Source organism: Vipera ursinii (assembly GCF_947247035.1).
Source record: "Vipera ursinii genome assembly, chromosome: 2".
Classification (NCBI taxonomy): domain Eukaryota; kingdom Metazoa; phylum Chordata; class Lepidosauria; order Squamata; family Viperidae; genus Vipera; species Vipera ursinii.
Window position 1 is genome coordinate 130,719,819 of NC_139513.1, and position 24,043 is coordinate 130,743,861.

Sequence of the window (24,043 nt, forward strand, 5' to 3'; positions counted from 1 at the left end):
GAACAGGGTGTTTGCTGGAAAAAAATAGCATCTTATACACGGAAAAATACGTTAGCCATTGCTTTCTTCCAGTATTTTAAATTTCCAAGTCTAGCCCATAGTCCAAGATAGCCTAGTGGTCTTCCTTCAAATATGAACGTGTTTGTTCTTTTGACATCAGCCAAGGTCAACTAAATACTGCCACCTTCTATGCGACAATGTGGGAAGGGGACATAACATGGCTGCCCAAGTTTAGCAATAAGTTGCCCCATCAGGTTAGGAAGAAAATGACTTTCACATGCAATATGAACCGTGGGGGCGCAGTGGTTAGAATGCAGTATTGCAGGTTAATTCTGCCAGCTGCTAACAGTTCAATTCTCACCGGCTCAAGGTTGACTCAGCCTTCCATCCTTCTGAGGTTGGTAAAATGACCCAGATTGTTGGGGGCAATATGCTGACTCTGTAAACAACTTAGAGAGCACTATAAAACACTGTGAAGTGGTATATATGTCTAAGTGCTATTGCTAATACATGTGATTTTAAAAAGTATATTCATATAATGTGATACCAAAGTTAGAGAGTTCATTCTGGAATGCTTTCCAGTCTCTTTAAAGATTTTTGAAAAAGTATTATTATAATTTCTATGACTAGCCCAAAATGGAGACATTCTTTGTGCAGCTACTCTGAATAAGTGAATGCTATTTAAAGGGACTCCTGTTAGATACCATTTATCACAAGGTGCCTGCAAGCAGCAGCTGGAAACATCTATAATTTTTAGTGCATTAGATATTACATTCTTTCTGATGAATAGAAATAATTCTCATTAATATGAAAGACATTAGTTTTCCTCTGCCAGAGGCTTTTCTTCATGTTTGGAAAAGAAAGTGATGGTCTTTCTTTTCCATAATGTAAGAAATGCATGTAAAATGGTTTTATATTTCTGCAATGTGCCTACTTTGACATAAAATCTCTGGCAACACAACCACATTTTGTCAAGTATGTTTTTATTTACAATTTCTTGTCTGTTGGGTTGCTAGAGCTGATAAGAAAGGCTGCAGCAAATTAGTGAGCTTCAGATGTCTTTGTTCTCTTGCCAAGGTGACAATAATAGCTAGGTAGAATATATAATTTTTAGATAAGCAGTTTCTTGCCTTCAAAGGCTAGCTGTAACTGAGTATGGAAGAACAGGATGTTGAAGCTACCCATACAAAGCGTATTTCAATGCTTTGTGAGTTGATCATGAATGTAGGTGTAGTTCTTTCCAATTTCAACACACAACTACTGTTAGCTGATATGCTAACTGAAGTGCATTAAAATGTATATCTTCGCTCTGATGCTACATCTCTGAAGTCACATACTGACAATGTTCTTGGGTATGAAAGTCCATGGTCATGGAGGAGAGTTGGCTGGGAAAGCTGGATTATCCTTATTTATGCATCTTGATTTTTGCTGTTGTATGAATAATATGAAAATGTCAGTCCTGTGCAAGAATTAAGCCTGCTGAATTGAGATATAGAAGTTTGGTGGAAATAAGGGCTTCATAACTCCCTCTAATTATGAAGACCTGAAAGGTCTTCTACTGGTATATTCATAGGTAAAGGAGGATGCATGGTATCAGATAGAAAAGTAGAAAACTCCCTTCAGAGCTCCTGGCTTGTTTTAGAGACCAGAGACACTAGATGCAAAGTGTGTGTGTGTCCCACCATTCTTTTAGATCTCATAAATAGGTAGGAATCCACCCTTCTGAAGATAGATATTTTCAGAAGAGAAGCCACAGGGCTGTTTTTCTCATAGAATGCGTTCCAGCACCTTTTTTTTGAAAAAAAAAAGCTCCCTCTATTGGTTTTTGAAAGCCTATTGCAGGAGTAGGCAATCTTGGCTCTTTTTTATGACTCATGGACTTCAACTCCCAGAAATCCTGAGCCAGCCACGCTGAGGGGAAAGAGAGAGGTTTCCAAGCTGAGCCATGCTGGCTCAGGAATTCTGGGAGTTGAAGTCCTTGAGTCATAAAAGAGCCAAGGTTGCCTACCCTGCACTAGAGGAGGACATTAAAATTATTTACAAGGTTACTTCTTTAGGAACTAAACTTTTAGAATCTAAAACAGCTAATTTAAAAAAACCCAACATGAAAGAACCTCACATTTTTCTTCTGCTTCTGTCTTTTGGAAGGTAAAATTAGATAACAAAATAATCTATTTCCTATGTTAACATCTCTGCAATGAATCAATAAAGGTAACAGGAAAGAAATGAGAAACATTTTTTCTCAATGTAATATGTCTAATTTAGCTGATGCTAGAAAAAAATAGTATCTTTTGTACACTCTTGAAAACTATTTTGAATCTATAACCATCTATTATAACTAAATCACTTTAAATTAAACAATTCTTAAGAATGAAATATACTTAATTTGGACTTTTCTTTTACTGTTTGGATTGTTGTGTGTTTTGAAAAATAGATTATTTAGAATCTAGTTATGTTGCACTTCAGTCTTTAAATAATTAACCTAGTATATACATAACAATATATAATGTTTTCCATGGTGAGCTTAACATCAATAACAACATTTATTAAAAAGGCTAAAATAATTTCTGGTGGTATTATCTGTACATTAAAATTTTGTTTAGTCACAATCTTTCACTTTTCACATTCTGGACAAGCAGTGGTCATGTATCCTAGCAAAAAATGTTACATATATGCATAAGTGTATTCAGTAGTATATGCCTTTTTAAAAATATCAAACATGCAAAGAAACAATAAGTCCAAAATATCTGTATTACATCCAGAAATGCCAACTTTGCAACCAATATTTCTCATCCATAACTATGGCACCCTAAGGATACCTGCATACATGCAAATGCTTCTCTGGGATCAGTAACGCAGCAGGGATTGCTTTTTCCTTCCAGTAACAGATTGCTGGGAAATACCAAACATGGCCTTGAGAATTCCAAAGTTTGTTACAATTTTTTCTAGATGTGGTTGGAAAGAGGCCAAGAAATGCCAGCACGAATACATCACACTTGCTGAACATGCACACACAACTAATTACAATCTTCAATTATATGTGATATATCTAAAATAAGATGGGCTGTCTCAACTGCAACTTGCAAACCATTCCATTTTGCGGCAAAACAATCCAGGACAAGCTGGTTAGCAGAGCTTAGAGAGGACCCATTAACACAATTTTTAGGAAGGAAAGAAACAGAAGGACAGTTTAACATCTTCCAGTTGATGTTATGTTATGTAACATCTTCTGGGAGTTGAAGTCCATGAGTCCTAAAAGAGCCAAGGTTGTCTACGCCTGGCCTATTGGCTTTTGAAAGCCAATAGGAATTGCTGCTGAGCGCGCCAAAAGACCCGGCCAGCAAACGTTGCACAGGCAAGTTGTCTGTAGCGAAGGCAGGAAATTTGCACCCCTCCCTGCTGCCCAACTACACCATCTCAACTAGGTAAGTTAGATATTATTTGCAAATAGGATGGCAATAAACAATTTAGGCTGCATTTACATCAGGGCTTTTCAACCTTTTTAGAAATTGTACCACTTTTAGGACATGACAGTATTCAAGCACCACTAGTGCTTAACAAGGTGTAAAAAACTTGATGACTAAAAAAAAGAGGGGGGAGGCATTTGGGGTTTCATTAGTTAGATTCATTTATTGTTATAGAAATAGCTAGTTTATAATATTATAGAAAAGCAAAAGGTTGAGGTTCAATGTTGATGCTTCCTTCTACTCCTGCAACAAAGGAAGTCAGAAGTCGGTGCCTTTTCTTTTTCCCTTCTCCCCCTCACTTTTCCCTTTCTCTCTCACCCTTCGCTTGCAAAAGCCCCCCCCCACTCACTCACTCACAATTTGCTCACAAAAGCCTCCAGTTGCTCTCACTCACTCCTCCATCTCTTTCAAAGGCACCTCATTCAGTCTCTCCCCCGCTCACTCCGTCTCTTTCAAAAGCCTCTTGCTTGCTCGCTCACTTACTGCCCCATCGCTTCCAAACGCTTCCAAATGCCACTTGCTCGCTCACTCACTTACTGCATTTGGAAGCAAGGGGGCAGTAAGTGAACGAGTGCCGGTGCTGGAGGCCATCAGCTGTTTGGTGCCGGAGACCACTGCCACGAGGAACACAGCTCTGTGTCGGGGTTCAAAGCAGCTCCGGGTGGGGGCTCAGCACGGGCTGCGGCATGGCAACTGCAGGGAGGGGAATCCCCACAACGGCTGTGTGGGGGGGAATCCCCGCGGCATGTGGCTCTGAGCCGCAGGGGCGGGTGTGCAAAGGATGTGCGGTGATGCTGTAGCAAGACACCGGCATCGCTCCCAGTGACAGCACCTCTGAGTTCCGGCACTTTTTTTTTTTTTAATAAAAAAAGCACTGAGAAGCCATATGTTATATGAAGTAAAACTCCATTGTGCATTATCAGATTCCTTCTTTGCATTGAATTTAGAGTATATATGATATTATATGTTGTACCGATATAAGCTTTCTTTTTATAAACACTGGCACTGAATGCACAAAGAGTTGGTTTTATTTATTTCTTAGCTGCCATCTAGTGATCATCCATACTTTTGCAGCCAGCTCTAATGGTCTTTTTATTGATACTATATTAATTAGTGTGTGTAAATTATCTCTATCTGTTCAAACACAAGTTAAATTGCATGATTTTATGGTAACTTTAACAGAAATAAGTATTTTCTACATAGAAATCTTTTACCTGATTGTAAAGGACCTAAAAGTGGTGCTTTTAAAAATTAAACTGTCTATCTACACCAGGGGTCTTCAAACGTGACCCTTTTATGACCTGTGGACTTCAACTCCCAGAGTTCCTTAGCCAGCCTGGCTGAGGAATTCTGGGAGTTGAAGTCCACAAGTCATAAAAAGGCCAAGTTTAAAGACCCATGATCTACACACACAAATATATTCTTGATGTATGTGGGTTTGGTAATATTTACTTAAGGAATACTTCTAATTAAGCATCATTGGTTTTTCCCAGGGAAATTATAGGGCAGGATGTACAGCAGGTGATGGAAAGCAGTTTGAAGAAGAGAGGCTGAGGGAGATTATGGGAATGTTTGTTTGCAACCAATATAAATGGTTCTATTAATTATGTGAGCGCCAGTTTGGTGTAATGCTTAAGGTGTTATGCTGGAATGCAGGAGAACATGAGTTATAGTGCCGTCTTAGGTACAAAGCCAGGTGGGTGACCTTGGGCACTCTTTCTCTCCCAGCCCTAGGAAGGAGGCAATGACAAACCACTTCTGAAAAACCTTACCAAGAAAACTACTTGTCCAGGCATAGTCTGAGAACTGGACATTATTTAATGGAAGAAAATAATAATAATTATGCAAGCAAGGTTTGTGGAGGTAAAATTTATTAAAGTTGAGTTCTATTTCTGGTTTTGTGGGCAATGCTACAGAAATAATTGGTCCTAATCTTTCAATATTTCCCCCCCCCCAACCTCCCAGTTTGGTTTGTAATCCTGAGATATAAGTGCTGATAAGGTATGATGACTTTTAAAGATCAGCCATGTCAATTAGGTAGTACTGTCTGCTAGCATTCTAAATTAGCGGTTTATAATCTATTTCTTTAGATGTTTTTGATATTTTTCCTTTTGTTTGATTTGAACACACTATTTGATTATTGGTTTCTCTATGAATTGTCATTTGTTATGTTAGAAAAGGCTATCCTCATTTTGCATTAACTATTAGCCCCAAACCAGATTTATCTCAGTAAAAAAAAGAAGTGCTCCAAAAGTGAAAATACATATTTCTACCAGGAAGGCAGGGAGAGAGGGGACAGTTAGATTGGAGAGAAATTCTAAGACTTAAAAGCAGGCATCATGAAAAAAAATAATTACCTTTCCTACCCACCATTCCCCTGTTCATGACGACAGTCTTGGATGGTTTCTATTCAGAAATATTTTTTTTTAAAAAAAATCCTAATCCTGGGAATAAAGTGTTACATAGAACTTTGTGTAATGGATACCTTGGCCCTGAAGTGTCACTTTATAATTAAGTGCTTCTCTAAGAAGAAATAACAAGATGTGTTAAAATTTGAAACTGCAGCGGGTGAACGACTAATGGGAATTTCAGTACAAGTGGAAAAATAGAGGACAATATTACATATTTTCCGTATCTTCCTCTTTCTTGAGCAATCATTCTTTCTGTATTACCTTTCCCACTGAATTAAAATAAATGAGTAAAGCTCAGGAGAAAATATGAATGTAACTATGTACGTCTATTACCACCAAATATTTTTGAAACAAATGAAGCAAAATTTAGCTGCCATGCGGTCTGTTTTCACAACTTCTAAATGCAAGCTTTATTTTGATTGCATTGTGCTTTTTTTCTCCTATGATCAGTCAAGAGGCTTTTGGACTGAGCTTCCTTTCAGGGCTCGGATAGTAAAGAGATTTGTTTTATAACAGTAGAATAACTTTGACATTAACTGGGATTTGTCAACATTATTATCTGCCAGCCAGCAGGTGAAGGTGAATGAGGCACTTTAATTGTTTCACAGCAGTCCTCTCAAAATTTAGACCTGGAGAATTAAACCCAATTTATATGCATCCCCCAAATAAAGGGGGAGGATAGGGGTGAGGTTAATGGCTATAGCAGCTAATTTGGAGAGAGACTGCTGTCATCTCCCTAAGTGTCTAAGCCGTACTTTCAAGAGCTGCCCTGATTATCAATTTAAATGTGTAAATAGTGAAGCTATGTGATATATTTTAATTGTATGAGAACAGTCCTTGATTGATCAATTATGTGCCATCCAGTCAGTGTAAACTTGTAGCAATCACATTGGTAGATCTTGTCCCTGATGATCCTAACCTGTCCTTCGGGCCTTTCCGATGGTGCACCACCCGTCACCACTGTAACGGAGTCCATCCATCCTGATGCTAGTTGTCCTCTTTCTTCTACTTTTCCCAGAGTTAGAACCTTTTCCAAAGAGTGGTTGGTGAGATGTTCTGGGGTTCCCATTTCTCTAAGCACATCCCATAGCTTAACGTGATTTACATAACCCAAGGCCTTTCAACCATCAATGAAGCACATACTGACTTCTTTGTTTTTTTTTGTTTTTTTTTTTGGCTTTCTTAATTATCCAGCAGGGACGCGGTGGCTCAGTGGGTTAGGATGCTGAGCTTGTCGATCGGAAGGTCGGCAGTTTGGCGGGTCGAATCCCGAGTGCCGCGTAACAGAGTGAGCGCCTGTTACTCGTCCCAGCTTCTGCCAACCTAGCAGTTCAAAAGCATGTAAAAATGCAAGTAGAAAAATAGGGACCACTACGGTGGGAAGGTAACAGCGTTCCGTGCGCCTTTGGCATCTAGTCATGCCGGCCACATGACCACGGAGATGTCCTCGGACAAGCGCTGGCTCTTCGGCTTTGAAACGGAGATGAGCACCGGCCCCTAGAGTCGGAAACGACTAGAACGCATGTGCGGGGGAAACTTTACCTTTACTTTAATTATCCAGCCTGCGTCAGCGATAATGTTTCATACTCCTCAGTGTTTTCTTAAATCATCTTGACAACTGGCATCTCCTTTTTCATGTAGGGCTTCAATCTGCATTGGATGATCTTAACTATTGCTTCTTCATTTCTCATCTCCTGAAGGGTAAACAAGTGTGGTGTTATGACTGAGAGTATCCAATTCCAGTCTATCTCAGTTCCTTAGATGTCGAATTCTATTTCCATGTTCATACTGTAATTCTACCTTTGCAGCTTTGGATTTTATTTTCCCATATGGCAGCATCAGCAACTAGATGTCTTGAAGGCTTTAATCTAGCTGTATCATAAACACCATTATTACTCAGAAAGATCCTGAGTAGCATGTTGGGTGTCATCCAGTCTGAGGGGCCAGATTTGTTCTGGCAGTATACTGATAATCATTTTGTATTTTTCTATTCTTGGTAAAAATGCAGGAGTGATTTACCATTGCCTTTCCCATGCGATAGTAATTAATTCCTTTTCCATCACTAAGGTGATCATGTGCCTCCAGCCTCCTCCTCTATTGCTAGTATAGGTGCCTGCTTGCTTCATGTCTTGGTGATCTTGCTGGGAATATATACGCTTGGCATACACTCCCAGCGTTCTTTGTTTATCCCTACAGGAACACTTCCCCTGGCCCCTGCCATGATGAGGCAGAACCGCAGGATATGTGAGGATAATGATTTTTTATCCTTAAGTAGGAACTCCCCTTATTACATGGGTCCCATTGAAATCCTTGGTGTAGAGAGGCTAATTGCAAAACATCAGACTGACTCACCATATAATTTTTTTCCCTCCATTCTTTTGACTTTTCCTTTCCATGCATCATTAGAAAAGGAGATTACTCTCTCCAGCGTAAATTAGCGTAACCTCTTCCAGCACCTCATTTTCTATATTCATGAGTGGCACAATAGGCCATTGCAGCCCACTCATAATTGATTCTACACTTTTGGCAACACACTTAGTGACATGTGAGTTTCCATTTTCTTTATACAGCTCTTGCCCAACATACTGTCCTCTCACCATGTACCTTCTGCTGAACACAGTTTTCTCCTATTTATATTGTGTGGGTAGCTGCAGTTTGTATTTTACTTGCTAGGTTTCCTCCTGGGAATTCCCAGCAGATAATTGGCCTGGCTTTTCCATAGCTTAGACTGTCTTCCTTTGTTCTTACTTCTATTTGCCTCCTTAAGTAACACCTGCTGCCTGCAATTAGTGCAGGTTCGCATCCCACCAGGCTCAAGGTTGACTCAGCCTTCCATCCTTCCGAGGTAGGTAAAATGAGGACCCAGATTGTTGGGGGCAATAAGCTGACTTTGTAATAATGCCGCTTGGGGGGGTGTGTGAAAGCCCTAATAAGCAGGCATATACATGGAATGAAGGCTACTGCTAAGCTTGTAAGCCGCCCTGAGTCTTCGGAGAAGGGCGGGATATAAATGGAATTAAAATAAAAAAAATATTTGGGCAACTGAAGCATCTGTCTTTTTTTTTTTTGATGTAGTTTGCTAATATTTTGTTCTTTAAAGGATATAAGCTCCTCTGACTAATAGCACAGAATTATCTCCTGCCTGGAGAAATTCTAACTTCATATATGCAGTAATTGTGCATCTAGGGTCCTTTCTCTCACACACTGAATATAAGACTATCTTGTGCAGTAAAATGGCACCTTTATCATTAGCAAAAGGCAGATAGAAGTGTGCAATTTTTTCAGACCTTCATATTTTTTTAGTGTATTGAGAATGATAATGCAGTAACATATGGAAAACTACAGGTTTTCCATCTAGATCAGGGGTGTCAAACTGCCGGCTCACCCCAGCTCCGGCAATGCAAAAGAAGTCACAATAGGTCGCGACATGTCACATGATGTGGCGAGTTTCACACACATGATCTAGATCTAAGAGACCAGTGTTACTTTCTCACAGTGCAAATAATCCTTCTCTTACAACCACAGTTCAGATCAGAATATCCATTACCAAGCAAGGCAGTTGTTAAATGAGTTGCACCTGATTTTGTGACCTTTCTCGCTGAGGTTGTTAAGCGAATCACTGCAATTGTTATGTGAATCATGCAGTTATTAAGCAAATCCTGCTTTCTTCATTGACTTTGCTTATCAGAGGTCAGCTGGGAAGGTCGCAAATGGTGATCACATGACCCTGGAAAGTTGCAACCATTGTAAATACAGGGTGATTACCTGAGTGTCTGCATTTTTATCAAATAACTGTGATGGTTGTAAATGTGAGGAACGGTGATAAGTTACTTTTTCCAGTGCTATTGTTACCTTGAATGGTCACTAAATCAATGGTTGTAAATCAAGGACTAAACATTAAAGTTTGGCTAAGAATGTTGAAGCACTGCAAACCTGTGTAGAAATTATCAGTATTTTCCAGTTGATTGTTTCTATTTGATTTTGTAAAAGAAATTCAGAAGAAAAACTCATATTTATCCATAGCCTCATTCACATTGAACAGGCTTTCAAATTTCAATCTCAAATAGCAATAATTTTTTGACATCCAAAGCTTGCCCTATGATGACATTTCTTTTGGGCAGATATTAAAAAATACCAAGACATTTTGAATTCTTTCCAAAGATTTGTTCCATTCTACCCTAGTTCTCACCAATTTTCTTGGCTTTGGTGTGCCTGAATCTTTATCTTGAATTCCTTGGTATTGTCTCTGACCTCCTGCCTTGTTATTGAGTGCTTTAAGTACTTTGGAATCTGAAAGTCAAGACGAGCATTTATACAAAATTTCTCTCTTGAAATAAGGAATCTGCTCCACTGTCTCATTGTATGTAAATGAAAAAAAAACTTTCATCAAGAGATTGTAAGCTGTCCCATAGCTTTTGTCTTTTTTTGTCTATAGTTAATTTTTCTTCCTTTTCTCTCTCCCTCCATGCAACAATTTAGACCTTGCAGTAAATGATAACAAATATATGTGTTTATTATATGTTGGGGGGCACAATCAGTTAGGTGTTTAGACTAGATTTGGCATTTTTATCCACCTATCAAGTCCTTCCCAAGATCCTGAGGGAGATGTTGTTTGATGGTACAAGGGAGTTAGAGGGATCTTCTTAGGAAGTATACTGTTCCAGATAAATCTGCTTTTTGCAATTCACTAATGGTGATTTTATCAGTGCCGATGGTGTTCAAATGGGGGGAGGGCGTCTAGATGTTTTGAGATTAAAGTAAAGGTAAAGGTTCCTCCGCACATGCGTGCTAGTTGTTTCCGACTCTAGGGGCCGGTGCTCATCTCCGTTTCAAAGCCGAAGAGCCAGCGTTTGTCCGAGGACGTCTCCGTGGTCATGTGGCTGGCATGACTAGACGCCAAAGGTGCACGGAACGCTGTTACCTTCCCACTATAGTGGTCCCTATTTTTGTACTTGCATTTTTACGTGCTTTCGAACTGCTAGGTTGGCAGAAGCTGGGACGAGTAACAGGCGCTCACTCTGTTACGCGGCACTCGGGATTCGACCCGCCAAACTGCCAACCTTCTGATCGATATGCTCAGCGTCCTAACCCACTGAGCCACCGCGTCCCTGTTTGTTTTGAGATTACACCCAAGGTTATTCTTATTGGTACTTTGCTTTCTTTTGCCACTAGTTGTTCTACATCTGTTTTTAGGCCTTTATATTTTGTGATTTTCTCTAATTATTTCTCTTCTCTTTTCTGCTGTCTCCAGATACTGGCACTTCTGCAATCCAGACTTTTTTTGTCTTTTTTATTGACAGTGAAGTGGCAGGTGCCTTTTCTGTTTGAATTCTAAAGTCCCAGGACACTTTAGCTTCATCATTTTCTATTATTTGTCTATTTTGTGGTCCCACTTGTTCTTACTTGCAGGTAAATGTTATTTCTTTCAAATATTTCAATGCATTATTGTTGCTACTGTGTGGTGCTGTTGCTTGTAGTCAGTCTATGTGATCTTACAACAGTTAATTAGATAATCCAGTGTTTCTTCAGGTTCTTTGCAGAGGTGGCATTTACTGTCTGCTTCTGTCTTCTCAATTTTGACTTAGCATGAATTTGTTCTTAAGGTTTGGTCTGGTGCAGCCAGAATTAGCCTCTTTGTCTCTTTCTTAAATTGCTCTGCTTTTAGCCATTGTCAGTTTTGTTATCTGGTTTGCCAGCTATTTTTGTTACATACTGGCTATGTAATACTTTGCCTTACCATATCTCTTTTCTCTTCTTCATTTGGTCTTTCTCGAAAGCCAATTTCATCTCTTCAGTATTCAGTAATGCTTCAAGATATACCAGCTTCAATGCATCTACTTCACTGTTCTTCAAATATTCTCCCAATGCTCTTTTTATCTTTTTCAACCATTTCACGTTATACACCCACCTAATTTTCTTGGTAAATAGAGTCTGTCAACATATTATTTTAAAAGAGATACCTTGATTTTTTTTATACAGGTAAGAATTATTCCACGAACATTCGCTTTTGAGACATAGGGAATATATCTGAGGGGGGAAAAATAGAAGCCTCCATAATTGAGTTAAGGAGAATGAGCCAATTATGCAGGAATTACTTCAAAACTCATCTCTGGTGAGCACAAAATATTGTGTGATTTCTTGCACCTGTTTGAAGGCTAAATGCTTTCTTTTCTCTCCCTATTAACAGATAATGCAATTGTAATTAAGGCAGTTCTGATTTATCCCCTGCAGAGCTGAAAATACACCTGGCAGAAGGATGTCAGTGGAACATGCAGAGTTCTTTACTATAATAACTTTTTAAAAATGTAAAATCTGGCTACCAACAAATTTCATCTCCTGTGAGTTAACATGTCCTAAGAATTCTAATTTTCACATCAGCGAAGCTGACAAAGCAAAAGTGGCTTTACTGACAAAAGTCATTTCATGAAAGGTTGACCTGCTTTTTTCCCCAATAAAGAATTATGTTTATATTTTCCTATGTGGAATTTCCTTGGAAAAACAAATGCTGTGCCTTATGTGTTTTTCCTTTGACATTCCAGATGTGGAACAGCTACCTTAAATACAGTTTTGTTGGGCTATTTAGTCCCTCAGACCTGTTTAAGTAGACAAGGTAGCTTTACATTGGAATGTAGTGTAAAATTATTATGGAATTCTTATCAGTCCAGCTGTGAGGCCCAGTGATCAGGGATGATGGTAGTATAATTATATCATGGGATTCTTTTTTTATAAAGGATTATAAAGGCAGGCAGGAATCAGGATTTTATGACAAAACGTATATTGTTTTACAACAATATGCATAATAAGAGCGTTGATTTATTGTCAGTGATTAGTGTCACTTTTAATGTTTGCATTTCTAAACATTAGCAGGGTTGTTGTTTTTTTGTCTTATTTTAACATAATTCATTTTTAGTTACAGTTTGGTTTCAACTTTGAAGCTTTTTCTTTACTTAGCAGCAGTTTTTTCATCCAAACCTTAAATTCTTGTCTTTAGCCCTCTTGTTCTCACTCTCCCCTGATTATTTATCTCTGCTCACACTTTCTTATCTCTTTTATTGCTTTACAACTTAGCTCTTAAACTTTTATTATTTTGAGTCCTTTACCTCCTCCTTCTTTCCCACGGTTGCTTGTTTAGCTTCTTCCAGCTTCTTGATTCAAGCATGGTGCAGAGTTTGTCTCTCGTGTTAGACAATGGTCACTCTTCTATGGATGCATTGTCATTCCTGCTTCTCCAAAGAACTACTGTGTGGGACTTTCCTCTGAGTAAATACAGGCATCTTTTCCCACCTTTGTTCTTCTCCATGTGTCAGCCTCTTTGTGGATGATGCTGCTTGCTGGCTCCTCCTTTTTCTGGCCCTAGTAGCCAGTCAATATTTTCAAAAGATTCTGCAGAACAGACCGTTGAGAAAACAAGACTAAACTTTGTCTTTCTACCATCAGCTGTGATGGCGAACCTGCCAGCTGTGAGTGCCCAAACTGCAACCCAAACCCCACTTATTTATCTTCAGGGGCGGGATGGGCGTGGCCCACTGGGTGGGTGTGGCCTACTTGGTGGGCGTGGCTGGCATGGGCATGGCCTACTGGGTAGGCATGGCCAGCTTGACTTCACTCGCATCAGAAGCACATGTGCGGGGCTGGGCAGGACTGGGGAGGATCTGAGGGTCCCCAGCAGAGGGAGGATGGGACCGGGGCAAGTGCCGGGGCATGGTCTACTGGAGGAGCCTCACTGATATTAAAGGGGATGGGAGAAGAGATGATATTAAAGGGGGTGGGGGAAGAGATGATATTAAAGGGGGTGGGGGAAGAGATATTAAAGGAGAGTGAGGAGTACCTGTACTTTATCTTTAAAACTACTTTTTAATTTCAACTCATGCCAATCCTGGGCAGCAGAAGCGTTTTCCAAGCCTCTGGACTCGCATCCATGGCCGCGGGGTGATTTTTGGGTGCGGCAGTGGCCTGATCAAGGCTCCAGAGGCCTGGAAAAGGGTTCTGCCACCTGGATCAGCCATGGGGGGCATGCAAAATCACTCTGCAGCCCTAGATGCAAGCTCCGGAGGCCTGGAAAATGTGGCAGAAGCATTTTCCAGGCCTCCAGAGTGCAGATCGGGCCGCTTGCATGCCCCAAAATCGCCGCAAGGCCATGGATGTGAGCTCCAGAGGCTTGGAAAATGCTTCTGCCACCTGGATCAGGCATGGGAGGTGCACAAAATCGCTCTATAGCCCTAGATCCAGGCAGCAGAAGCATTTTCCAGGCCTCCGGAGCTTGCATCCATGGCCTCACAGTGATTTTGGGGCATGCAAGTGGCCCGATCCGGGTACTGGAGACCTGGAAAATGCTTCTGCTGCCTGGATCTAAGGTGCAGAGTGATTTTGCGCACTCCCCGTGGCCGATCCGGGAGGCAGAAGCATTTTCCAGGCCTCTGGAGCCTGAATCCAGCTGCTGAGGCGCCACAAAAATCACTCCGGAGGCTTACCTGGACTCATGCTGGCAGCTGCCTCCATCATCCAGCCCAGATCTGCCCAGCACCACAGGCCTAGAACCTCTGAAGGTTTTGGTCTGCTCTGTTCCTATGTCACCACATACTCATACCACTAGCAGCCCCTTCTTTAAACAACTCTTTTTACTACTAGTTTTCAATTGATTTAATATCTGAGCTGCAAAAGCTGCTTGGATGAAAAGTGAAACTTTTTCAGAGACAAAAAAGAAAGTCCAGTTGCCTCATGAAAAGGCACCTTTGGGACAACCATGACCAGGATGACAGAGAATCTCGATAAACACCCTATTTAATACTTTCCAATTTCATCTCCTCGCATTTAGAAAGACGTTTGTTGATGTGCTTCAGGAATGCAGTTCTGTAGGAGTGTAGGATACTAACAAGTGGTTAATCTTGAAAGAATGCAGGTAGAAATTGCCCTCTGACAAGGTGAATACTATATTATGCTTTAGTTCCATCTGGACAAAAAGCATAACACTTTACACCAATATAATTTGTGTCACGTCTTCTGAAACAAGTATCCCATCTGCTCTCTTCCCTACATGTTGTGTCTTGCAGTAGTTAGAATGCTGATGAGTAGTTTTCATCTTCCATATATTTCTTCTCCATCTGTGTCCATGCTATATTATCATTGCTCAATTACTGTGATGCTTTGAATATCTGTTCCCAACTTTTAAAATCTTTTAGAATCATCTTGCACTGGATTTGTTGTTTGGCAAAAACAGCATGATCCTTAAAATTAATGTCTAATAGTTTTATGTTGTGATACCAGCCCCAAATTGTGATGCTGACCTACAGTAGTAATTCCAGCATCTAATGGTGTGCCCTTGTGTAAATTTTTAAGCTTAAAATTATAGAGTGGAACAATCAAACATATATGGGTTTTATGCTCCAAATGGGGGCATAATGATGGTTTCTTTGGAAGTCATTATTAATGTCATTATTGGTCTTTGTTTTGAATAATTTCCATCTTAACCAGTAATGTGTTTTGTAGATATCAGAGAATTTATAATTTCCAGAATAGTGTAAAATTGTAGACTTATACATCAGGTAAAAACTGTTGCTATTCTGCAGGTTTTATATAAACCAAAGATTTGAATAGAACAATTTGTCTGCCAAGCTAATTGCAGGATTAGTAACCACGGCTTTCTTGCTCTGTTTCAGAGGGTTTGGCTGTTGGTGTTGGATTTGGTGCTATTGGAAAGTCACCTTCTGCAACTTTTGAAAGTGCAAGGTAATTGGTTTGATTTTAATTTATATACTGGTGGGATTTCATTAGCTATAGTTGCTCATTTCCATGGTTGATAATTCTGTACCAGAATAATAAATTCTTTCACAAATGCATAGATTCCCAAGTGTGGCTTTGATCTACCTGCTGTTATATATATATATATATATATATATATATATATATATATATATATATATATGTATGTATGTATGTATGTATGTATGTATGTATGTATGTATGTATGTATATGTATATGTATATGTATATGTATATGTATATGTATATATATTGAAGTAAATATCTGCCCTCCACTCCCATCAGTTTCCCAGTTTCCAAATATCTGCAGCATTCTGGGCCTTTTTGATCATCTTCTTATTTTATCTTCCCCAGAAAAAATACATAAGTACACATAATCTTTATTTCTGATTTTTCTCTTTGCAAAAAAAATAGGGGGAAAGGAATGTCTGAATTGGCCAAAGAACAGTTATCATTATTTTTGCTTTTTCCTTACATGTTTGATTTTCTTTTCTTTTTTTCTTTTTGGTCATTTTCTAGTGTTCTAGAATCTAGCTCCCCAGTTCTCCTAGTCTCAACTTTTTATTACATGCAGCATCATTATCCATGGTTGTATACTGGGATGAAACCACACAAATAAGATCAACCTGTACTTTAAGACTTCATTTTGTACACAAAAGTTCACTACTGCCTATTATTTTCAACAAGGCACAACTTTATTACTATTACTATGTAGAGTGCATTGTAATATTCCAACCTGGAAGTGATTAAGGCATGAGTGGTGACAAACAAGACCTCCATAACTGAGGTAGCAAAATTCCATAACTGAGCTAGTAAAACTCTACTAAAACTAAATAAATTAGCACTGAGACACATTGTGCAGAATCTGATCATTTCACACAAGAATGTCCTGTCAAGACCCATCCCTGCAAAATAACAACAAAGTCCAATAGTTCTGGAAAAAGGGAACTGTTGTTCTGTACCAGCCTACTACCGGCCCTGCAGATAAGGCAGGGACAACCCCTTTACAAGAAGGCAAGAGGCTGGAACTAAGCCTGCCAAATTTATGGACACAAAAGCAAACAGAGCAAAAACAAGACACGAACCATGAAACAGGAGCTATTCAAACGGTTGCCTTCAGCAAACCAGCCCTCCCACGCATTCCCCTTTTAAACAGTTCAGGGCGTAGCTTCTCTCTGCCTCCTTCCGAGGTGCCCCATTGCCTTCCTCTGTTTACTCCTGATTGACTGCCTCCTGCGTCGGGCGTCCTTGAACAGGGCCAGCTGTGGGTATCTTCATCCACGTTGTCAGGCTCACACAGCTGGGTCTGCGTCGTAACCAGGTGGGAGGGGCCTGGCTCAGGGCTCTCATCAGCAAGCTCTCCAACACCCTCAGCAACCTCTCCAACACCCCCTTCCTCCTTCTCTGAATCGTCCGACCCAACTGCCGAACCCATAGGCTGACCCTGAATCACAACAACTGTAGGCAGATGATCCAATTGCTCCAAACAGGCTTGTCAGGCTCACAGATATTTTTTGAAATCCCCATTACTTTTAAGTATTGCATCTAAACCTTAGGTCATGATCTTCTCGCTCTAAAAGTCTCTTCGTTTCTCAGCAACATCCATTCTTTCATCTAAACAAAATAACAAGCAGCGAAATATAATTACATTGTATAATAGGTTTCATACTCATTGGGGGGGCACTTATATGAATTTCCCCCCTCACTTACAGCCTCTTTCATTTCATCATACCACCAAACATTTTCTTCAGACTTCTCATTAGTGTAATGTCAAACACTTTTGTAACATAATTCTTTTCATTCTGCTCCAAGCAACTTCCATATCCTTTTTCATTTTATCCATTTTGCATTCGTTCTGTTGAATGAATAACCTGCCTTCTAATAGTTTAATGCTATTTCTAAGCCACCCCCTCTAACAATAAATAAAAAGAAAAAGTATAAAATATACAACTGCAGTAAAAGAACAAAAGTAATAAACCTGGATAGTAAATTAAAGTAGCAACAACCCCCAGTAAGCTAACACCAAAAAGCCTGACAAGAGAATCATTTTAAATTACTCCTGCAGGTAATAAGGAAGAGCCAATCCTATCTCAGTGGACTGAATCTCTGCAGGACTTGGGTAGCAACAGAAAAGGCATATATTTCCTGGTCTCACCACTTTAGTTTACTGATGGATTGGGGCACAGGTCTGTAACCCGCGGATCCGGAGACGCATGCGGCTCTTTCAGCCGTCTCCTGCGGCTCCCAGTCCTCTGCCATGTGCAGTCCAAAAAAAAAAAAAGTGGGACTAAAAAAGTTCAACCAATCAATTCAAATATGCAGGGTAGGTGCATATCTCGCCTTGGCTCCACTCTTCAGTCAAACCCTGTTCTGTGCATGTGCGTATGTATGCGCATGTGCACACATTTTTTTGCGGCTCCCAGTTTTTCCTTTTGTGAGGGAACCGGTTCCGAGTGGCTCTTTCACTGTTTCAGGTTGCCGACCCCTGGATTGGGGGAATGAGAACAAATAGTGTAACTTGGCAATGAAGGACAAGTAGCTTCTATCTGGAGCAGATCCCTAGTATATAGGACTCATAGTTTCTTCTCCTGTATTCATCTACTTTCCCTCCAATTCTTCGTTTATTGTTTTCCTTGTTCATTTTTTTTCACAAGATCCACTTTTGACTCTACCAAAGATTGCTCTGTCACACATTTAATTATTGTGTACCTTTCACCAATTCCCTCATGTTTTTTGTCATAAACAATCAAAACAGTCATGCTTCTTGATTTATATTAATTGCTTTTCCCTGGATGTATATGAATGGACTTATGTCTAAACTATGTGTTTGAAATAGGCCTTTTTTGAATAAGACCAGTCAACATGCTAATTCTTTCTTGGGTTTATGAATGACTCAGTTACTTTTTCTATGCTCTTTTGTTGTTCCCGCTGTCCATTCATACCACTTAACAGACTATTTTCCTACTTGGGATCACATTCATTTAGAATGCTGCACTATTTTTTTCCAAACTCGATTTCTGGTTAACACTGTTCACTGGAACATAACATATGCAGCTTTCACCAACCTACAGGTTCCTACTTTCATACATACCTACAGCCAGCCAGATGGTCCCAGTTTATATTTCATGACATGCATCTTAGCCCTGTCATTCATAATTATCAAACCTACATCTTTGCTTCCTTGCATGTATTTACTCCACTCCAAAAGATAAGACCATCAACTTAATTTCTATAACATCTCTCTTTCTCTCTTTGTTTCGCAGACATATAACATACCTTTCTTCTTCCTTTTATTTCATTTATTAATTCCTGCTCTTACAATTGCCTGACTTCAGATCCGGTTACCTAAGGGACCGTCTCTTCACAATAGTTTCTTCCCATCCAATTCAGTCTATTAAATTGGGGATGCTGCAGGCCCTGTTACCTAAGGAATGTCAGCTGGCTGAGACCATGAGAAGTATCTCCTTAACAGTAGACCTTGTCCATTGGAACATTTTTCCTTTGAAGCTCAGGATGGCCCTAACCCTGTTAGCCTTTCATAACACTCTAAAGACCTGGCTGTTTGCATGAGCTTGGAGTTCTGAAAGTGTATTGGGCCTCATGCGCTGTTAATTTTTACATATTTTTTTTATATTTCTTGGTTCCCTATATGTATTATTTGCAACTGTTTTTATGGTTTTAATGTGTTGTAATGTTGTTCACCGCCCAAACTCAATTGGTTTAAGATGGGTGGCTATAGAAATTGGATGAATAAATGAATGAATCAATGGATTAATAAATAAATCTCCTCCTATATTCAAAATTGCTATCTTCCATGCTATGATCATCATGACTCAGTAGATACAGGTAGTCCTGACCTACGATAGTAATTGGGACTAGAATTCAAATTACCTCATTTCAAGCATGAACAAAACAGGATAATTTCAAGATGAGGAATCATTCATGTTGATTGAGTTAACACATGAGGGCAGAACAGTGTGTTTCAAATTCAAAATAGTTCATCCTCAAGTATTTGCACACTTGCAGTTTTAACATTTTGAGCTTTAAGCGTCCTAGCATTTCAGGATGCTAAGCATAGAGGTTTGCGTGGGTTTTCTTGGTGAATGCACCCAGAGTTTAGAACTCCTTGGCAACCACCCTGGGTTTGAAAAGTGAAGGTTATTGTCTTCAGTAAGCTTTTTCTAACTTTTCTGGATTGAGAAGGAGATTTCATAGAATCTAATGGGGAACTGTTTTGTGCATGTGTGTGTGTGTGTGTGTGTGTGCGTGTGTGTGCGCGTGTGTGTGTGTGTTTAGACTGATGTACAATTTATCAGTGGCCTGCTTTAAGACAACACTTTTAAATATATTTTATTATTAATAGAAAATAAGCATGATATGGAATTGAGGCATTTCACACTGTAGTAGGAACTCAAGAAAACACAAAATAGTCAGCAGGCCATGAAAAGCCAACTGTCCTTTTCCTTTAAAGTTCTCCTGTGAGCTATTGTAGCATGAAAATTATAGAAGTTGGGGAGCTCCAAAGAGTACTGAATGGCACTATAGCCCCCTTGGCACACATAATGAGCTGTAATCATGGGAGACATTCAAACATAGAGGAGCTTGCCATCCCTGAATGTTATCAAAAACAAATATGATTAGTGTATCCTGCAGTTTCATTATAGGAAGAAATGCAGTTGCTCTAGAATTGTTCCATGCTTAAGAAGTTTCTTATTTCTTCTTTTTATACTAATACTAAAGCACTTGATCATTTCCATGATAGAGTGTTAAATCATTATGCATTGTAATGAAGAGGATTTATGTGGCTTTGAATCAACCCATCTTTTTGATCTACAGCTGTGACCACTCTCTCTAGATGGCAATGTGTGTGTGTATGTGTGTGTGTATGTGTGTATGTGTGTGTGTGTGTGTGTGTGTGTGTGTGTGTGTGTTTAAATTTTTTGGCTTGCTAACAAAGAATATATATAATTAATGGGGGGAAGGGGGTTAAATACAAAATATATGTATTTAAATTTGTGAGGACATTTTTCTCCTGCTACTTTCATCTGTCCTCCCTCTCCCCCCAAGCCTTTTGCTACCAGCATAGAACACTTCACATTTTTTTTTCCTTAATTCAGAAAGGCACCGTACAGTGAGAAAGGAGGGGAAAATAATTGGGGCTTTCAACAAGCCAGAATTTGTGCTTTTCCCTTCCTCACCTCCTACTGATTACTCTATATTTTTTTGATGGCTACATCTGAAGCTTATTCCTTTCATAAAATCCTTTGAACAGCTTAGATAAAAAGATATATATCAAAAACCTTTGGAGCAGATGGCTTTCCCCTCCCAATCCTCCACAGAATCAGCAGGAGATTGTGTTGTAGATTTATGACTCACATACCTGATTTTCTCTATTGAAGTATTAAACCATAATGTCTCCAATATGTAGAATTCAGATAGATGATGCAACCTCTTATCAATCTTCTGTTGATAGCATCAAAGAATTCCCTACCTATCAACAGCAACACTGTTTTTGAATTTCTCTCAAAAGATCAAGCATTTTTTTAAAAAGTTAAGACATTTTTATTTTTAGAATGAAGAAATACAAAGGGAAAAAGTCTGTACTCAATAGTAACAATCGAGTAATGTGAAAAAAACCAACTACGGAGCATAAATAAGGCACAAATAAAAATACATTTCCCCTTCCCTTCTGTTCATTTCTCCAACTGCTTATCACAGCCTACATATTTATACTTTTACATGAAAATTGTATTGCTAGTATTTATTTAAATATCTTCTCAGAGTGATTCAGATAATAAGATAATAAGATTCAGATTCAGATTCAGATTCAGATTCAAATAATAAGATAGGGAGTGTCAAAATGTGATATACATAAATCCATTAATGTATTATTTTGATTGGCCTCACAACTTTCTTCCTAAAAAAACATATTCCAAATGTCTAAATTAACCCCGCTATTTAATATACAGTATATGAGAGCCATTCTTGCTTAATATTGGTTAGAACTTTATTATGGATGTCTATTGTCAATTTTGCCATTGCTGCATATTCATCCAATATCAATTTCCCAATCTGATACCAAAAGCAAAGTTCTTCTTTCAGCGTTGTGCAAAATTTGTTCTTGTAGCTGCCAGCAAGATCAAGGATAATTAAATCACATTGGGATTTTATGTACAATTTAAGAAGCCAAAGGAGGGGGAAAAAGCACATGTTGGTGAATGGCCTTTGAAATAAAATATTCAAATGAAGCTGCACTGAAGATAGGTAATGAAGTAGCTATTTAGAAATCAACGAAACTGCAATGATTGATTAAAATTACATTTTAATCTTGGTTAATTGAATTTGGTAACAAAAAAAGAAACTGTAACCCCATCCTTAGTCACCTAAACATGGCCATTGTTCCAAGTAAGTGCTTCAAAAGAAGTAAAATATTTGTTTTATCCCCCGTGGGTGTTTTATGTAATCAGCATGAATTGCAGCCCTCTTTGGCTGATGCTCAACTGAACTTACCATAGAGTGTCATGAAGTCTCGATTGAGGTTGAGTAGAAAAAATGGAATAAAACAGCACCATTGTCTTGAAAGTGATTTCTTGGTTATTATTCAGGAAAGCCCAAATATTTGGTTTCTTTTAAGAACATAAGCAAATTATAGAAAAATTAGCTACCGGTATTCGCAAGTTAACAAGCAAAGGTAAAAAACCTACCGGAGAGAAAAAGTGAAGACAAAAAGACATCCTTTTTCTTAGTGCTCAGAACAATAGGAAGATGTGCCGTGTTCTGTGGACATCATATCCCTTTGCTGAATCCATCAGACTCTGAAATTTGGTTCAATACATCAGACTCTAAAGTTTAGCTATTTTCTGAGCATGTTTGGACTATGGAAATCCGACTCCCTTGCTGTTTTCTCTCTCAAGTATAGTGCTGCTTAGAGATGGGAGTTGATCTTGTATCCATCACTCCAGCAAGTAAGAGACAATAGCAATTTCCCTTTTAATTGTTGTCCAGGCCAGAAGTAAGATCTTTTTCAAATATCAGCTTAAGTTCCTTATATAATTCTTTGGAAGATAGTGAGATAACTCTCAAAGGCAAATAAAAAGCTTTTGCCAAATGTCCTAATCATTTTACCTTTGCACGTGTATATGTGTGTGTATTCACAAGATTTCTGTAATCTTTTGACAGTTTAAAGTCTGCCATCTTATCTTTTGAACTGATCTCATCAATTCTATTTCTGAGGTCCATGGAAGTATAAAAACACTATCTTAAACTTCAGAGACATACGTAAAACTTGATGTAAACAAGTTGGGAAGCTTTCAGACTGAGTGTAAGATTGTGTGAGCCAAGCTTTTATGTGAAATCTCTAGTTTTATAATGATGTTAAAGGTAAAGGTAAAGGTTTCCCCGCACATGTGTGCTAGTCGTTTCCAACTCTAGGGGCCGGTGCTCATCTCTGTTTCAAAGCTGAAGAGCCAGTGCTTGTCCAAGGACACCTCCATGGTCATGTGGCCGGCATGACTAGATGCCAAAGGCGCACGGAACGCTGTTACCTTCCCACCATAGTGGTCCCTATTTTTCTACTTGCATTTTTACGTGCTTTCGAACTGCTAGGTTGGCAGAAGCTGGGACGAGTAACAGGCGCTCACTCTTGTTATGCGGCACTCGGGATTCGACCCACCAAACTGCCGGCCTTCTGATCGAGAAGCTCAGCGTCCTAACCCACTGAGCCACCACAGACCAATAATTCTTGGCTGGCAGGTAGCCCAAATGATGGCAGTTATTGAGGCAAGTTATAATCTCTATGGGAGTTGTAATTTTTAATTAATAGCAGTAGATACATCTATTCTTTCTTCAACTGCATCTGGATTCAAATGTTAGAGGAACATATTCTTTTCCTTGAACAAATTTAATTCTTTTATTGGAGGGGCAGGAGACAGGGCAATACTTCATCTTAATTAAGCATTCATTGATTCTGAAATGAGCTGAGATACATGGAAGACAAGAATTCTGCCCTGAGCAAAATAGGTTAAAGAGAGTGTCATTAATAAATAAATGCTCTGGAAACCTGATCTGAACTTTAATACTGCTTAGAGTCGTGCTTCTGGAAACATATTATAAAAGAGCAACCTTTATGATGCATATAGTGCTTTGATTTAAGAATTAGACAAAATTGTCTCTCAGGAGTAATACTACACAGAATTACCTCAAAGTTGTGAGAAGGGTAAGCTTCATAACTTCATAGTTCAATGCTTCTGAAATTTCTTTTATCAGTTCTTGGTTTCTTTCCATTTTGTTACAAGGAAATTTAACATAACAGTTATTAGACAAGGAAATTTTGGGCTTCAGGCACAGATTTCCCAGAGTGAAATAAAACTTTTTTTTAATATATCATACCCAGACTTCATTGGATTG

The 24,043-nt window shown here is 39.1% G+C and overlaps 1 protein-coding gene across 4 annotated transcripts in view; it reads left to right on the forward strand.

Moving 5' to 3' along the window:
• The window catches only part of SLC39A11 (solute carrier family 39 member 11), a 333,223-nt gene that overhangs the window by 272,396 nt on the left and 36,784 nt on the right, over nucleotides 1-24,043 (forward strand). For all 4 annotated transcript variants that reach the window (XM_083351397.1, XM_083351400.1, XM_083351398.1 and 1 more), the window contains exon 7: nucleotides 15,535-15,604. In XM_083351397.1, the coding sequence (XP_083207523.1) occupies nucleotides 15,535-15,604 (70 nt within the window). The remainder of the gene's footprint in view (nucleotides 1-15,534; nucleotides 15,605-24,043) is intronic.